At 38.6% G+C, this 14005-nt stretch overlaps 1 protein-coding gene across 7 annotated transcripts in view; it reads left to right on the top strand.

Moving 5' to 3' along the window:
• Nucleotides 1-14005, top strand: part of TJP1 (tight junction protein 1) — a 238411-nt gene that overhangs the window by 127355 nt on the left and 97051 nt on the right. The window contains exon 1 of one of the 7 annotated variants that reach the window (XM_036084746.2): nucleotides 2309-2803. The exons of the other annotated variants lie outside the window; for them this stretch is intronic. Within the exon in view, the coding sequence (XP_035940639.2) occupies nucleotides 2777-2803 (27 nt within the window). The 5' untranslated portion in view covers nucleotides 2309-2776. Of the gene's footprint in view, nucleotides 1-2308; nucleotides 2804-14005 lie in introns of those variants that run through there. 7 annotated transcript variants of the gene reach the window in all.

A 14005-nucleotide genomic window follows, 5' to 3' on the forward strand; every position in this document is an offset into this window, starting at 1 on the left:
AGATTTTGCGCAGTTTTTTTTTTTTTTTTTCATTCTGAGCCGCAGACACCAAAAATCCCACAGGAAGTTCTCTTTGTGAGTGTTGTGGTTTTTTAGTTTCCTGTTCAGTTTGCATTAGGTGATCAGAAATAAGATAATCTGTGCAATCGAAAGAGATTCTTGGTTAAACTTTATTGTTACTCTAAATGAGAATCTCAAACTTGCTTGTTTTCTTCCCATGTGATGAGTCTAGAGGAGCTATAACCACATTCATACCTGAGCATTAAAGTCATGGTATAATTTTTGTTGTTCAGTGGATAAACTCTTCATTGTTAAAGGGGCAACTATCTGAGATTATGCTCTATGCTTTCCACTTCTTATCAGAGCATCTCCCCAAAAATAAACCATTGGAATGGAGATGTGTTTTTAAGACTTGACAGTAGTGTTTTACTTTCATTTTTACAAGTGACAAAAACTTTCTCTTGTTTCTTTAGAGGAAAGGAAATACATAAAACATGTTACACAGTTTACTTCAGATATTACAAATACCATTGAAAAAATTTTAAAGGGTACTATTATTCACTGAGATAGTTTTATAAATGTAATTCTTAAAGCAAGGTATTCTCAAGGTAAAAATTTTTTGCTTGATTTCATTATGTCTTATACCATCACAAAAATAAACTAAAATTGTAATCAAATATATTAGATCTTTGACAAATTGTTGTAATCTAGCATTTAAATGATATATGGAAGACGTGATGAAAAGTGACAAATGAGAAAAAAAGAAAAGTTTGTGCATTTTTAGGTATGTCTCTAGGTTTAGGTGCTATTAAAGACACGATGCCTAGTTCTAGGCAGGTTATGCTGATTGCACATCTTAATAAATGGTAAAAGTAATAAAGACATGAAAGGTCTCCAATAATAAATAAAGCCGTGAAAACTCCCCAGATTTTTTAAAAACAGTGCTTGCCCCTAAGGACATTTTAATTACAATTCTTAAAAGAATAAATAATACTTTGCCCCCAAACAAAAAAACTACACCATAAGTTTAAAACAAAAGTGACTTCAACCATTTCTATGCAGGGGGGCGGGGTGGGGGGGGGGAGAAAGAAAAGAATAAGGGTTTGATTTGCAGAATGCTTTTTTCTCGTTCAGATAGCTTCAGTTGCAAAATATATGAAAAGGTTACTTTGAGATCTTAATAGATATTTGTGTATGATAAACATATTTCTTGGCTAAGAGAAGTTTGATCTTTCCATACAGTTGAGTTCCAAACAGAAAATCATTGTTTAAAATCTGGTGTTTGTGCCTTTTCCCCCTTTCTTGTGTACCTTTTGTGGCACTAGGTTAGACTTTAAGAATGTTATTGTTATGAAGAATTTCTGACATTTGTGGAGAGCTTTACATTTTACAAAGTGTAGAATAATGAGGCTGGAAATGGTTTCTTACATATTCTTTGGCGTTTAGCAAGGCGGTCAGCATCGTGGGAAGTGTATGCAGAGACTGATTAAACTTGGACCATGGGTTGCAAGTCTTTAACCTCCTCGTCTGTCCAGATGTGAGCTGGAGAACTGGCTTCAGAAATGCAAGGCAGCCTGAGCCCTTCGCTCACCACTAAGAATTGCAGCATTTTGGTTGCCAAAAATATACTTTGGAGATCCCTGCCTACAGGGGTGGGAGAGACTTTGGATATATCTTGAGGCCTAATGTGGGTGGGCCAAGGTGTCACAGGTCTCTTGGGTATTTCCCAGCCTGCTTGCCCAGGAGTGCCCACGAAGTTTTAGTTTTAGCACAGTCGGTTTGTCGAGAATGAGAGCAATCACTTTGACCCTGTTAGGAGCACTTTAGAGATGAAAGCCACGACGTGCTTTACAGAAAAACGCATTCTGCTTTCAGTGGGGCAGCAAGGCCCGGGCATGTGGTGACAGCTGTGACCATCGATATTTACCACGTTAAGGAAACTCCTGTCAGGTATTTGCTGTACCAGCCTTTCCAACAGCCCTTCTGCGTGGGGGCTGATACATCGTGGCTTGTTGAGGAGCAAGAGGACAAGTCTCTGCTATAAGTCGAAAAGGCTTTGGTACACAGGGGCTTTCTCCTTGGGGGTCATTTCTGCTGGACCTTTGATAAAAACAAACAGGAAGACTCGCATGCCAGCGGAAACTGTCCACCAAGTACTTCGGGAACTGGGCTTTTCCTTCCGCGACTGGGGTCGGACCTCGGGAGGAAGCGGGCCTCGGGCCGCTCGCCCCGCCCCGCAGCGGCCCCGCCCCCACCATGGGCCCACCCCCACCGTGGCCCCGCCCCCGCACAGCCGGGCATGCTCAGTGGGCCGGGCCGGGCCGGCAGGTTTGCGTGGCTTCCCGCAGTTGCCGGCGCCGGCTCAGCCTGTGGACGCTGGGTCCCTTCCCTGCGGCTGGTTCCAGGGAAGTTACGTGCGGAAGCCGGCTTCTGAGGAGCCACCGGGCGGACTGCGGGGACGCCAGTGGCGAGCGAGCGGGGCCGACGTGTCTGGGCTGTGAGAGCTTTGGGAGGCCGAGCGAGTGGCCGCACTCGGAGGGAGGCGCCGGCCGGGCGCGCCCCGCGGAGAAGACCCGGGCGGGGCGGGCGGGCGCTTCCCGGACTTTTGTCCGAGTTGAGTCCCCTCCCCGTGGGCCGGGCCTCTGCGGCCGCCCCCGCCCCCAGCACCGCTCGCTCCGGGGAGATGTTTATCTGGTCTGTGGCGTGAGGAGCCGGCGGGCTGGTGGCGCGGAGTTTCGGGTCCGAGGAGCCTCGCGCGGCGCTGGAGAGAGACAAGATGTCCGCCAGGGCCGCGGCCGCCAAGGTGAGCGCCTCCGAGGCCGTCAGGGCCGATTCCGAGCTAGGGCGGCCGCCAGCCGGCGTCGGGCCCGCGCCCCGCCCTCCTCCCCGCGGGCTGCTGCCCAAGCGCCGGGGGCGGCAGCCGGTGGGCCGGGCTGGCTGTGGCGGTGGGCCGCTCGGAGCGCTGCGGGCGGGCCGGCGGAGGGCGGGGGCCAGGAGGGGGCGGCGGGCGCGCAGAGCTGCGGTCCGGGGCAGGTGCATCGCTGCCGGCGTCGGTGCCTGGCTCCGGCTCGCGGCGGGCTGGGACGCGCAACAGGTCCGGCGCCGGCAAACTCGGCGCCGGGAGTGGGTTCTGCGGGCACTCTGGGCGAGCCTGCGGCGGGCGGGAGGTCGGGGTTTGGGGTGCCACCTCCAGCAAGCCGGTAGCTGCGGTCTTTGGAGGAGTGGTTGGTCACCGGCGAAACCGTGTAGTTTCGATCTGATGTCAGTGTCCGTGGTATGCGCGCGCCAGCGATAAGACATTGAGGCAGCAGAACACTCAGTGTTTTGTGTGTAGTATGTCGGAATTTTTTTTCCCCCACACTGTGTAATTTACTTAAGGTAGCATTGAAAAAGAGAACCCCTTAACACTTTTTAATAGTTTAATTTGAATTAAACTTTCAGAAGTAGCACAAAATACTCCTACAAATGAACAATGAGAGGAAGTCTAAAAAATAAAATTAAGAAAGACTTGTTTTTTCCTATCAATTTTTACATGTGCTTTGAAGTACTGGGGCATTTTTTTCAGTGCTGTGAAACCAACTTGTATGTTTACATCAGAAAGCTGAAGTTCGTAAACTCAGTTAAAATCCTCCTTTCCTTTTCTACATTGTACTCTTTCTCATCATACAGTAGTACCTGCTCTTTTTAACAATTACAGGCATACAGAAATTTTTCCTAGGCATCCTCTTCTTGGAGAAAAATTTAGTGAAGAGTAAAAATCTCTCTGAAAATTAATTCATTACTTCAAACAGTATCGAAGTACTTAAGAAGGTAGTGGTTTTATGTATTTATTTTTCTGTTGGAAATGTTTATTCATAGCATCTGGAACAGGGTATAATATGGCCCTGAAGTTTCTGAACTCAGGACCTTGTTTTCTGGGAGGCAGAAATTAGCAGTTACATTTAGTAGTGAATATATATATATATTTTTTTAAGGAATATAATATTTTTTCTTTAAGAAAACTTTAGTTTGTACCTTTTTGACCTTATGTTGATGAAGAACAATCTAGAGATGAAACTTGAGCCAGTGATTTAGAATAAAAAGCAAAATTTTGTTTAGATTTTAAAATAAGTTCACATTACTTACCTTTAAGGGGGTTTCCTTTCCAAGGAGGAAAGGCTTTGTTTTTATGTTACGCATAATGTCACTTTGTTCCTGAGGTGTGATCTATGGTACTTGATATCTAAGACAACACACTTCATTTTATTATTATTATTATTATTACTATTACTCTTAATTTTGTAATTAAAGCAACACTATGTGAGGAAAGTGCTACCTGACAAGACAACACACTTTAAAAAGGTTATTTCAAATATGGAGAGAAGTAAGTTTTCAGTGGATTGTTATAGTAAGATGCTTTAGAAGAAACAATACTTTTCTTCCTGAATTATGGGATTGAGATTTATGGCATATTGAAAAGCATCAGTATTTAAATATTACATTGTAGGGACATGTGTATTCGTAAATATTTATAAATAAAATGTGAGTTGAAAGCTTATTTTGTTTAAATGCTGTATTATGAGCCTACCACAAAATCTTCTGTAGAACAAGGCAGGCGGCCATAAAAAATAGGTGAAATGAAAGAATATTCGCCTTTTCCCTAAGTCACGTTTAGTATCTTTTTTTTTAAAGATTTTATTTATTTATTTAATATCTTGAGGTGACTGAAATGCTTACTACAAGCCAGAGTGTGTACTTAATACTTTACATGTGATACTTTTGTTTCCCTACCCTAACCCTCAGTTTAAAAAAAAACAAAAAGAAGACATTAATTTTGCAGCGTGCTCTTTTGTTTTAGCAGAGTAGTTTGTAGAACAACTCTCTAAGCCAATACGTGTGATTCTATATTCTTTGTAATAGTTGAATAGTCTGTTATCCTAAGAATATGCTGCCGATCATCATTGCCTTACTGACAGACATTTAACTTGTTTTCAGGATTTTGCTATTGTAATAAGTAGCTTTATATTTATATCTGTGCACTATTATAGTGTGTTAAGTCCTTAAAAATGGAATTTTGGGGTCCAAGGGTATGTGCATTTAAAATTCTGATAAATTCCATTAAATTTTTCTCCAAGAAGAGGATGCCTAGGAATAAATACAACATTTGTTGGTAAATTACATGTTATTTTAAAGGACATAAAAAATAAATTAGATGAGGGAGATGGGGAGAGTCAGTATTGTAGAATATACCAATTTTCCCCAAATCAATATATGTATATAAGTGTAATACAACTCCAAATAGAATTTCAGTAGTATTGTAGAAAACTTGACATATAATGAGAAAGTTTATCTGATAAAATAAATGAATGATAGCCATGAAATTTTGGATAAAGAAGCCCCTACTAGAAAACCTAATGTGTTATAAATTCAGAGTAATTTAAAGCAGTCTATCAGCTCAGGAATAGACAGTGGAACCACAGAATCCAGGAACAGTTCTGTATTTATGAGTTTTTAGTGATTATCATCATCAGTATTTAATGTGTCAGCTATTGTTCTAAGTGCTTAACGTGAATTAACGGATTTAATTCTTATAGTAACCCTATGAAGTGAGCATTACTATTATCCCCACTTTATGGATGAGGAAATTGGAACACAGATAAAATAATTTCCCTAAATTCACTTAGCAAGAGGGAAAATTAGAAATACATGATAAAAATAATGTAGATTACTGGAGAAAGGATGGGTTATTTATTCAGTAAATAGTGCTGGGACTGTTGGTTATCCTCCCCCCCTCCCCTTTTTATGGTAGTTTTCTGCTTTAAACCATAGGCAAAAAAAAAATCCAAATGAACTGTTTGAATAAGAGCAAATAAAATGGATCATAAAATACTAGAAGAAAGTGCAGGATATTTTTTAAGAAATACACCTGAGCTGGAAAGGGCTTCTTTGTATGTGATGTTAAATAAAGGAAAAGGTTTTTATATGTGTAGTGTACATCTGAATTGCAAACAGAATTACTAGTGCGCCTGCTAATAAAATTCTAGAGTTGAAAACAGGAATTTGAGGGTGGTTCTCTGTCTAACCAAGGAGTTAATTATGGAAGAAAATGGTGTGGATAATTATTAGGAACATTTTCTATTGGTTGAATCACAGAAAGTGGCTGAAGGAAGTTGCAGTGGCTTTTGGATTTTCAAGCTGTTTCACTTTGGAGGAAGCAATAAAATTTAAGATTGTACTATCATAAATGCTTGTTAGGTTTTGCTGATTAAGTGTTTCCATTATGTTTCAGGGACAGTACTTTTTTTTCCTGTGGTTATCTCTAGAATTATAGTGTAGTTTAGTATAAAAATAATTTATATCACTTCTTAGGAATTGATTATATCAAGTGAGGCACAATGTACTTTTCTTTATTTTTAATTTATTTTTATTTGCTTAATTATTTTTTAAAAAGCTGTGCGCGTGCACTTGAACTCAGGGCTTGAACTCACAACCCTGAGATTGAAACCTGAGCTGAAATCAAGAGTTGGAGACTGAACTGACTAAGCCACCCAGGCACCCCTGGACTTTTCTTAATAGCTGAACATTTGAAAGTTAAGAACTGTAGAAAATTAGTCTTTACAGGTAGGAATTGTGTCCTGAGTGGCTGGTACAATGTAGTTTTAGTTTTGGTACTTACTGATCAATGCATATGTGCTGCATATTGCTTTAAAAGTAAAGGAAAAACTCACTGGACTTTATGAGAATTCAGTTGATTGTGTCTGCCAATTTTTAATGAGCTTCACTGTAGTAATATTTTTCTGGATGTGCTAAGTTTATACATTACTTACTTTTCACTAGAAATATTTTTTGATATTAAAGGCAGAGGCTTTTATTTATGTTAGCATTTCAGACATTTATGGTTAAAACTGTAATTTATGTTCTTTGTTGATCATCCTGACTGTATTTACAACTCTTATGTTCATTTTAGGACAGCTCTGTAAGACAGCTGCTTTTCCAATCATACTGTGCCTTTTCTTTCAGGTTGTGTAATGTGTAATGTGAAATAAATAAATAAATAATAAATAAATAAAATATATTTTATATATATATATTTTTTTTAAAAGAAAGACTCATGCTGCTCATTGATTACTGCCAGTAAGTGATAGAGGAGGTCAGCCATCCACAACCAACAAATAATGAGTTTGAGACCAATCTGTGGCTTTGAGGGCTGTAATGCTATATAGCTAGAACTGTTCCCTGTTTGAAGGAAAAAGATTACAGTAGTTTCACTCATTTTTTTCAATCCTGGAAACAGTGTACTGGCTTTGACTTTTACTTGCTCTTTAATCTTTTTTTTCTATTTAGAGACCAAATGGAAACTCTGTACAGTTCTAAGAATAAAAAAGTATAAATAAGACAGATCACCATGCTGCTAAGGAAGGGGTCTTAAAAAATGATTTTGGTGAAAATTTGGAAATGTAATCCTGTTTCTTGACATAATCCTGACATGGTAAAAATTCAGTCTACTGAAAGACCATTAGTCTAGCTGTAAATTCGTGTATGGGACTACCCATCCCTGACTGCTCAGGCATAGCTCTTTCCAGGCTCCTGGACACACACATGCACTTGGTATCCAGTACTGACTGAGCATGGTGGCTGAAGACAGGCTAGTGGAATGAGCAGTTATTTTTTATTAGTAGAGTTTCTGATCAAATGTTAAATGAGACTAAGAGATAGTTGTTGATGACTATTATGATATTTCTGAAATACTTGACTGGAACTTGCTTTCCATCTCTGAATTTTGAAAGGCAGTCTTGAAAAACCTTTTTAGTTTAACAACTTTTAATCTGGTAGGAAGAGGAAGACATTAGAATAGTTTACTGAGGGTTTGCTTGTTTGTTTATTTATTTATTATAGTTTTTTAAATTTCATCTAAAATTGGTAGGTTTCAGAACAGTATTTCCAGTATAAGGCACCAGTAAATATAGCCCTTTTGGTATCTCTGACCTAGAATGCTCCTTAATTTATTTATTGTAGAGAAGAGTAGCTTCAGGTTGCTCCTTTATGGGTTAGCCAGGTGCTTTATTTCCATTTCTTCTGAAACAGATAAATTCTTAATAATGAGAAGAGTGCAGTGAGTATATGAGTAGGGAATTTCATTTTATATCTTAAAAATGGATGAAAATAATAGACTTCTTGTGTGATCAACTATATCACAGAAACACTGCTTTAGAACAAGAGAAAACCTGTGTTGCCAAAATTTGTACCATAAAACACACCATTTGAGACTTAATAACAAAGCTCTGACTGTTACATATGTAGTCTTAAATACTGAGTCTCAGATGGCCCTTAACTTTGGGATAGATCAGAAGATAAATTTTTAGGGGCGCCTGGGTGGCTCAGTCGTTAAGCGTCTGCCTTCACCTCAGGTCATGGTCCCAGGGTCCTGGGATCGAGCCCCGCATCGGGCTCCCTGCTCGGCGGGAAGCCTGCTTCTCCCTCTCCCACTCCCCCTGCTTGTGTTCCCTCTCTCGCTGTGTCTCTCTCTGTCAAATAAAAAAAAAATAAAAAGTAAAAAAATCTGTAAAAAAAAAGATAAATTTTTATTAGTTTGCCTTGTAGGTATATATCAGAACAACCTATTTTGTGCAAGTGAAATACTGGGAAGTGAGTTGACTGATGAATGACCTCAATCATTCTAGTTTATTGTGCCCAGAATGGATGTGAAAACAGAAGCTAATATTACTTTATATGGATACTAACTAGGAACGTAAGGTTAGCATATGCTTCTTTTAATTTTTTTTATTTGCTGAAATATTGTTTTTGTTTTTTTAAATAGTATACATTCCCCAGGAGTGAAAGTTCATTATTTTTTCTTGGTTGTCTTAGGAATTTTCACTCTTTTGGAATTGTCACTAGTAATCTTTGGGGTTTGTACAATTTCTGATGACTGAATTAAACTTAATTCGATTACCTCTCACTTCAGTTCATAATTATAAAATCAGGAGGATTTCAGTAATTGTTGTTGTTAACCCAAGAAACATTCATTGAACACATATTGTTTTGGATTCCTGTCCTCTAGAAGCTTATAGTTTCCAACTGCCTTATACTGTAATAATCAGTTATGAAATGTGTAATTTAGTTTTACATTGTTTACCCATAAAAAAATATCACACTTACAGACATCTTATAATAACACAGCATCTTGTGGGCTTTCTTTGGTTGGGGAAGGTGGTAGAGCCATATCTAGAGCCTGGGCTTGCTGTTAACACATGAATTTTAGTATTTTTCTTTGTTAATTTTTTAAAAATGTTTTAATCGAATCTGGATACGTGCATGTAAGTATTGTATGCATGTGTTTGGTAAAAATATCTCAAAAGGAGAAAAAGGTTAAGAATTATAGTCAGAATTTACTTACAACTCCTTGAGAATACTGACATGGAAAATGCACAATATGCTGGCTGTTACTGGTATATTTAGAGTCTGACAGGCTGTGAAATATGGAACAATTTGAGTTTTGAAACTTTATTCTACATTCAATAGATATTTATTGGGAACCTAGCATGTGCCAGGCCCTGTTCTAGATGCTAGAGATAAAACAGTGAACATAGCTCTTACTTATGGAGCATTTTAACAGTGTGAGCAGAGAGCAACAAATAAAATACTGTACATGATGATAAGTTCTGGAATTCCTAACATGCCATTTCTGGATCATAGCCTCTTTCTCCCAAAGATTACAACTATCTAGTCTTCTGTGGTATTCATTTTCTAGCTTTTCTTTATAATTTTACCACTTAATTATGCATTCTGTGAACACTGTAGTTTTGCCTGTGAGCTTTACACAAACAGAATCTTCCAGTGTGGCTTCTGTTGTGTATGGCTTCTTTTGCTCAGCATTGCTTTTGTGAGATGTGGGTAACTAGTTCATTAGTTTTCATTGTATTCGTGGATCAGATTCATAGTAATCCATTGTATGAGGACTTAACTGCCAAATCGGCTTCAGAAAAAAAAGGTTTGAAGTAGACTTTTGTGGGGGTTTTTTTTGGAGAAAAATAATTGTATTCCTCTGTCTTTGGGGCAAGAATTGGATAAGCCTGTCACTGGAGTATAACAGTTATGTGAAATATAGAAAGCTGCTTTTGGTGTTCATATGATGTTCACCTTGAAAAGTCAAAAGTCAAAACTAAAGTGTTTAGTTTTGAGGGTATTTTATGACTAAGGTCTTAAAATTCATCATCTTGAAGTATATTTTAGTAGGTACCCATTTACCTAACTCTGATCAGGCCAATAAAAGCCACAATCAGGTGAAATACATGCTTTGGACAAAACAAGTAAAAACAGGCCTACTTTTCAAAGTATAATTGTAGGAAATCTTTCCCACGGTGTCCTGTAAAGGAACTTTGGAAGATTTATTTACTGGTTGTTGGTTTTAACCGTGTTACGTGTTGAAGTATTTGATCAAACAAATTTATACCAACCCTTATTTTTCTGCTGTGTTGTCTATAAAATCAGAAGACAGCGGCCATGCAAGTAGATTTACATGTGTTGTCAATATGAGAAATGCATGTCAATAATAAATAGCCCCCCAATATTGAGCACTGATTCTGTGACAAATACTAAGTTACGTGTTTTGTGTGCATTATTTCATTTAATCTTAACAACTCTGTTAGGTACCACTATTCTATTTTAAATGTGAGGTTGCTTGATGCTTTATCCTGCTTATATGCTTTATAATTCATACATGCGCATGCTTATACGTTCGTGTGTTCTAAAGGAGTGTCACAGAGATGAGTGTGGAATGGTGTTAGGTGAGTTTTAGACCAGATAGGTAGCATGAATCATGAAAGCCGGGAGACACAGGGTACTGTGGCAGTCAGAGCGCAAGTGGATCTGAAGGAGGTAGCTGTTGCTCAGCTCCAGCTGATTGTTGGCATGGAAGAAGGCAAGGCAGGCCAGATCTTCCGGTTTTTCAAAACAGGTTGTAAATCTGGATTTTTATGTAAATTATCTTGACTTAAATGTCAGCTGATGTCATTTTTTATGCCTTTTTACTGTGAAATACAATATATAAAAGTACATAAAGCAGATGTACATTAATAAATTATTGTAAAATGAACACCCATGTAAACACCATCCAGGTCAAGGAATAAAATATTGCCAGCTTCTCAGAAGCTTCCCGCCTTGCCTGTTCCTAATAATATTACCCTAGTAAGGTACCCATTGTCTTGACCATAAGATCCATATGGTGATCTTCCTAAATAACACCTTTACTCCCCCAAGGCAGTCACTGTTTTGACTTTATGTTTTTAAGATTCGTATGTTGTTGTGTATGAATTCATTCATCTTCATTGCTGTATAGTGTTCTATTGCATGAATATACCACAGTTTATTCATTGTGCTGTTGATGGACATTTGCGTTATTTCCTAATTTGGGCTGTTAAGAGTAATGCTTCCATAAACACCTATACATTTCTCTTGGTGATCACACAGTTCTCTAAGATTTGTATTTAGGGATGGAATTGCTGCTGGATTATTTAGTGTATCTTCAATTTTAGTAATTGAAATAGTCATTGAATGATGTGTTTTCCAAAGAGGTTGTACCAGTTTATGCTCTTCATCATCAATGAATGAGAGTTTCTTTTGCTTTGTGTTTTCACCAGTACTTGGTGTTATTAGACACTTTAATTTTAGCCCTTTTGGTGGGTCTTTAGTACAATCTCATTGTAGTTTTAATTTGCATTTCTTTGGCTAGATGAGATTGAGCAACTTTTCATGTTTATAGCCTGCCTGTTCAAGTTTTTTGTCTACTTTTCTGTGGGACTTTTTCTTACTGATTTGCTTTATATTTTTTGGATAAAACCTGGTTGATTGCATATATTTTAGATCTATTTTCCAACATGGTGGTTCTCTCTTAATGGTCTTTTCATTAATAGAAGTTCTTAATTTGAATGTGGTTTGAGGGTAGTGGCACAGCAAAAAAAAGTTTCGAGAGAGAGAACTGTCAGCCAGCCAGAGCCTGCAGAGAGAGAGAGCAAGTAAAGGACGGAAAAGGTTATCCTTGAGTAACCCTAAGTTTAGTTGCTTTACTGTATGAGTTTAGGCTATGGAATCTGAACCTTGAGTCTTGCTTGATAGCTGTTTTCTCATCCATGAAATGCAGATGATGATGACAGTACCCATCCTCAGGGTGGTTGTGCACTCTGCGCAATGCCCAGCATATAGTAAGCTGTTGTGTTAAGCTGTGTCTTTTTAAAAAACATTTTAAGTGCCCCCATCTTAATATTAGAGAAGAGGCATGCAGGAATTAGGGTTTTCTGTGTGTGCATCCGTGTATGAACATTTAATTTGTGTATTTATGTATGTATATATTTATTTATTTGATACTGGACATAGATTGGCCTATAAGTTAGATGTCCCAGTCCAGCAAGATGTGCTGTGGTTTCAGAGAAGTCCATGGGCTGTGAGATACTTTTGAAAAATTTATTACAATAGCATTAAGTAAGACATGCAATCTGTATTCTGATGGATTAGAGAATAGAAATTAAAGACCATTCCAAATCCAGTGCACAGTTGGAATATCTACCGGTATGGTGAGTGATTAGCAAATTCTGTTCAGTTTTTAACTCTTGAGCACTTTGTAGTTTTCCACTTGTTCTGTCTGTACTTTCTAGCAACCCCTAAAACTCCCCTCCACTCCCCCAACATACATATACATACATACATACATATATACATACATACATACATTATAGTCTCTCTGGATTCCTGTAATAGCTCCCTAAGTATAATATATCCCTTCTTTCTCACTCTTTCCAAAATCCAAGTTTTATTAGTTCCCCACCCCAACACAACCTCTTCCTAAAACTCATAGACTTCTTACTGCCTTTAGAAGTAAGACCAAAATCCATGCAATGGTCATTAAGCTCCCTCTGGATTATTTGACCCCTGCCTATTCCTCTGGCCTCATCTTGCATCTTTCTCCTCCTTGCTCTGTGTTCTTAAACTATGCTGTCATCTTTTTGGTTCCTAGTAGATGTTGCACTTCCGCCAAGTTTCTTTGAGTTTCTCTCATGGCACTGTTTTTCTTTCCTTTGTAGTATTTACGTAAGCCTGTGATTATATATTTAGTTTTGAATTTTTTTTCTCCCACTAGATTGTAAGCTCCATGAGAACAAAGGTCAATCCTGATTGTGCCCTATTATTCACAGAACTTAACACAGTGTCTAACATATAATAAACTCTCAAATACTATTTGAGTGAAAGAAGGAACCCGAGGGCTCTTGCACATACTGTTTTTCTACCTGGAAAGCTTCCCTACCTTCATCCCTCATTCACCAAGCACCTGTTCCAGTTCTGTTCCTCAAGAACCATGTCCTGAGCCCCCAGATTAGGTCAGAACTCTCCTTTAAGCTCTGTATACTTTCTCTTTGTAACACTAGGGCAACTTCTACTTATTTTCTGCTCGTTATTTGGTTAATATCTGATGTCCTTCCTAGACTTAGAGTGGCCTTTTAAATAATATGTTACTCACTTACTGGTAATAGACCAGATTAAAGTCAGCCTAGAGACTCCTAGAAGGTACTAGCACATCTCCAGATCTAGCTGCATTTTTCTTTTCTGAGGGGAGGGGGCTGCTGAAGTAGCCATCCCATGGAAACTTTACTTACTGGCCTGGCATCTTGGTAGCAGCAGTCTTTGGGTCTTCCCTAGGGATCAGTAATTAATTTCTGGTCCCCTCATTAAGGAGTGCGCTGGTTGGATGAGCACCAGGTGTTGTATGGAAGTGTTGATCACTATATTGTATACCTGAAACTGATATAACACTGTATGTTAACTAGCTGGAATTTAAATAAAAGCTTAAAAAAAAACACAAGGAAGACCTACAGCTGGCCAAAAGACGCATGAAAAGTTGCTTAACATCACTAATCATCAGGGAAAAAGCAAATCAAAACTACAGTGAGATACTACCTCACACCTGTCAGAATGGCTAAAATCAAGAACACAAGAAACAACAGGTGTTGGCGAGAATGTGAAGAAAGGAGAACCC

Source organism: Halichoerus grypus, chromosome 8, assembly GCF_964656455.1.
Source record: "Halichoerus grypus chromosome 8, mHalGry1.hap1.1, whole genome shotgun sequence".
NCBI classification, from domain to species: domain Eukaryota; kingdom Metazoa; phylum Chordata; class Mammalia; order Carnivora; family Phocidae; genus Halichoerus; species Halichoerus grypus.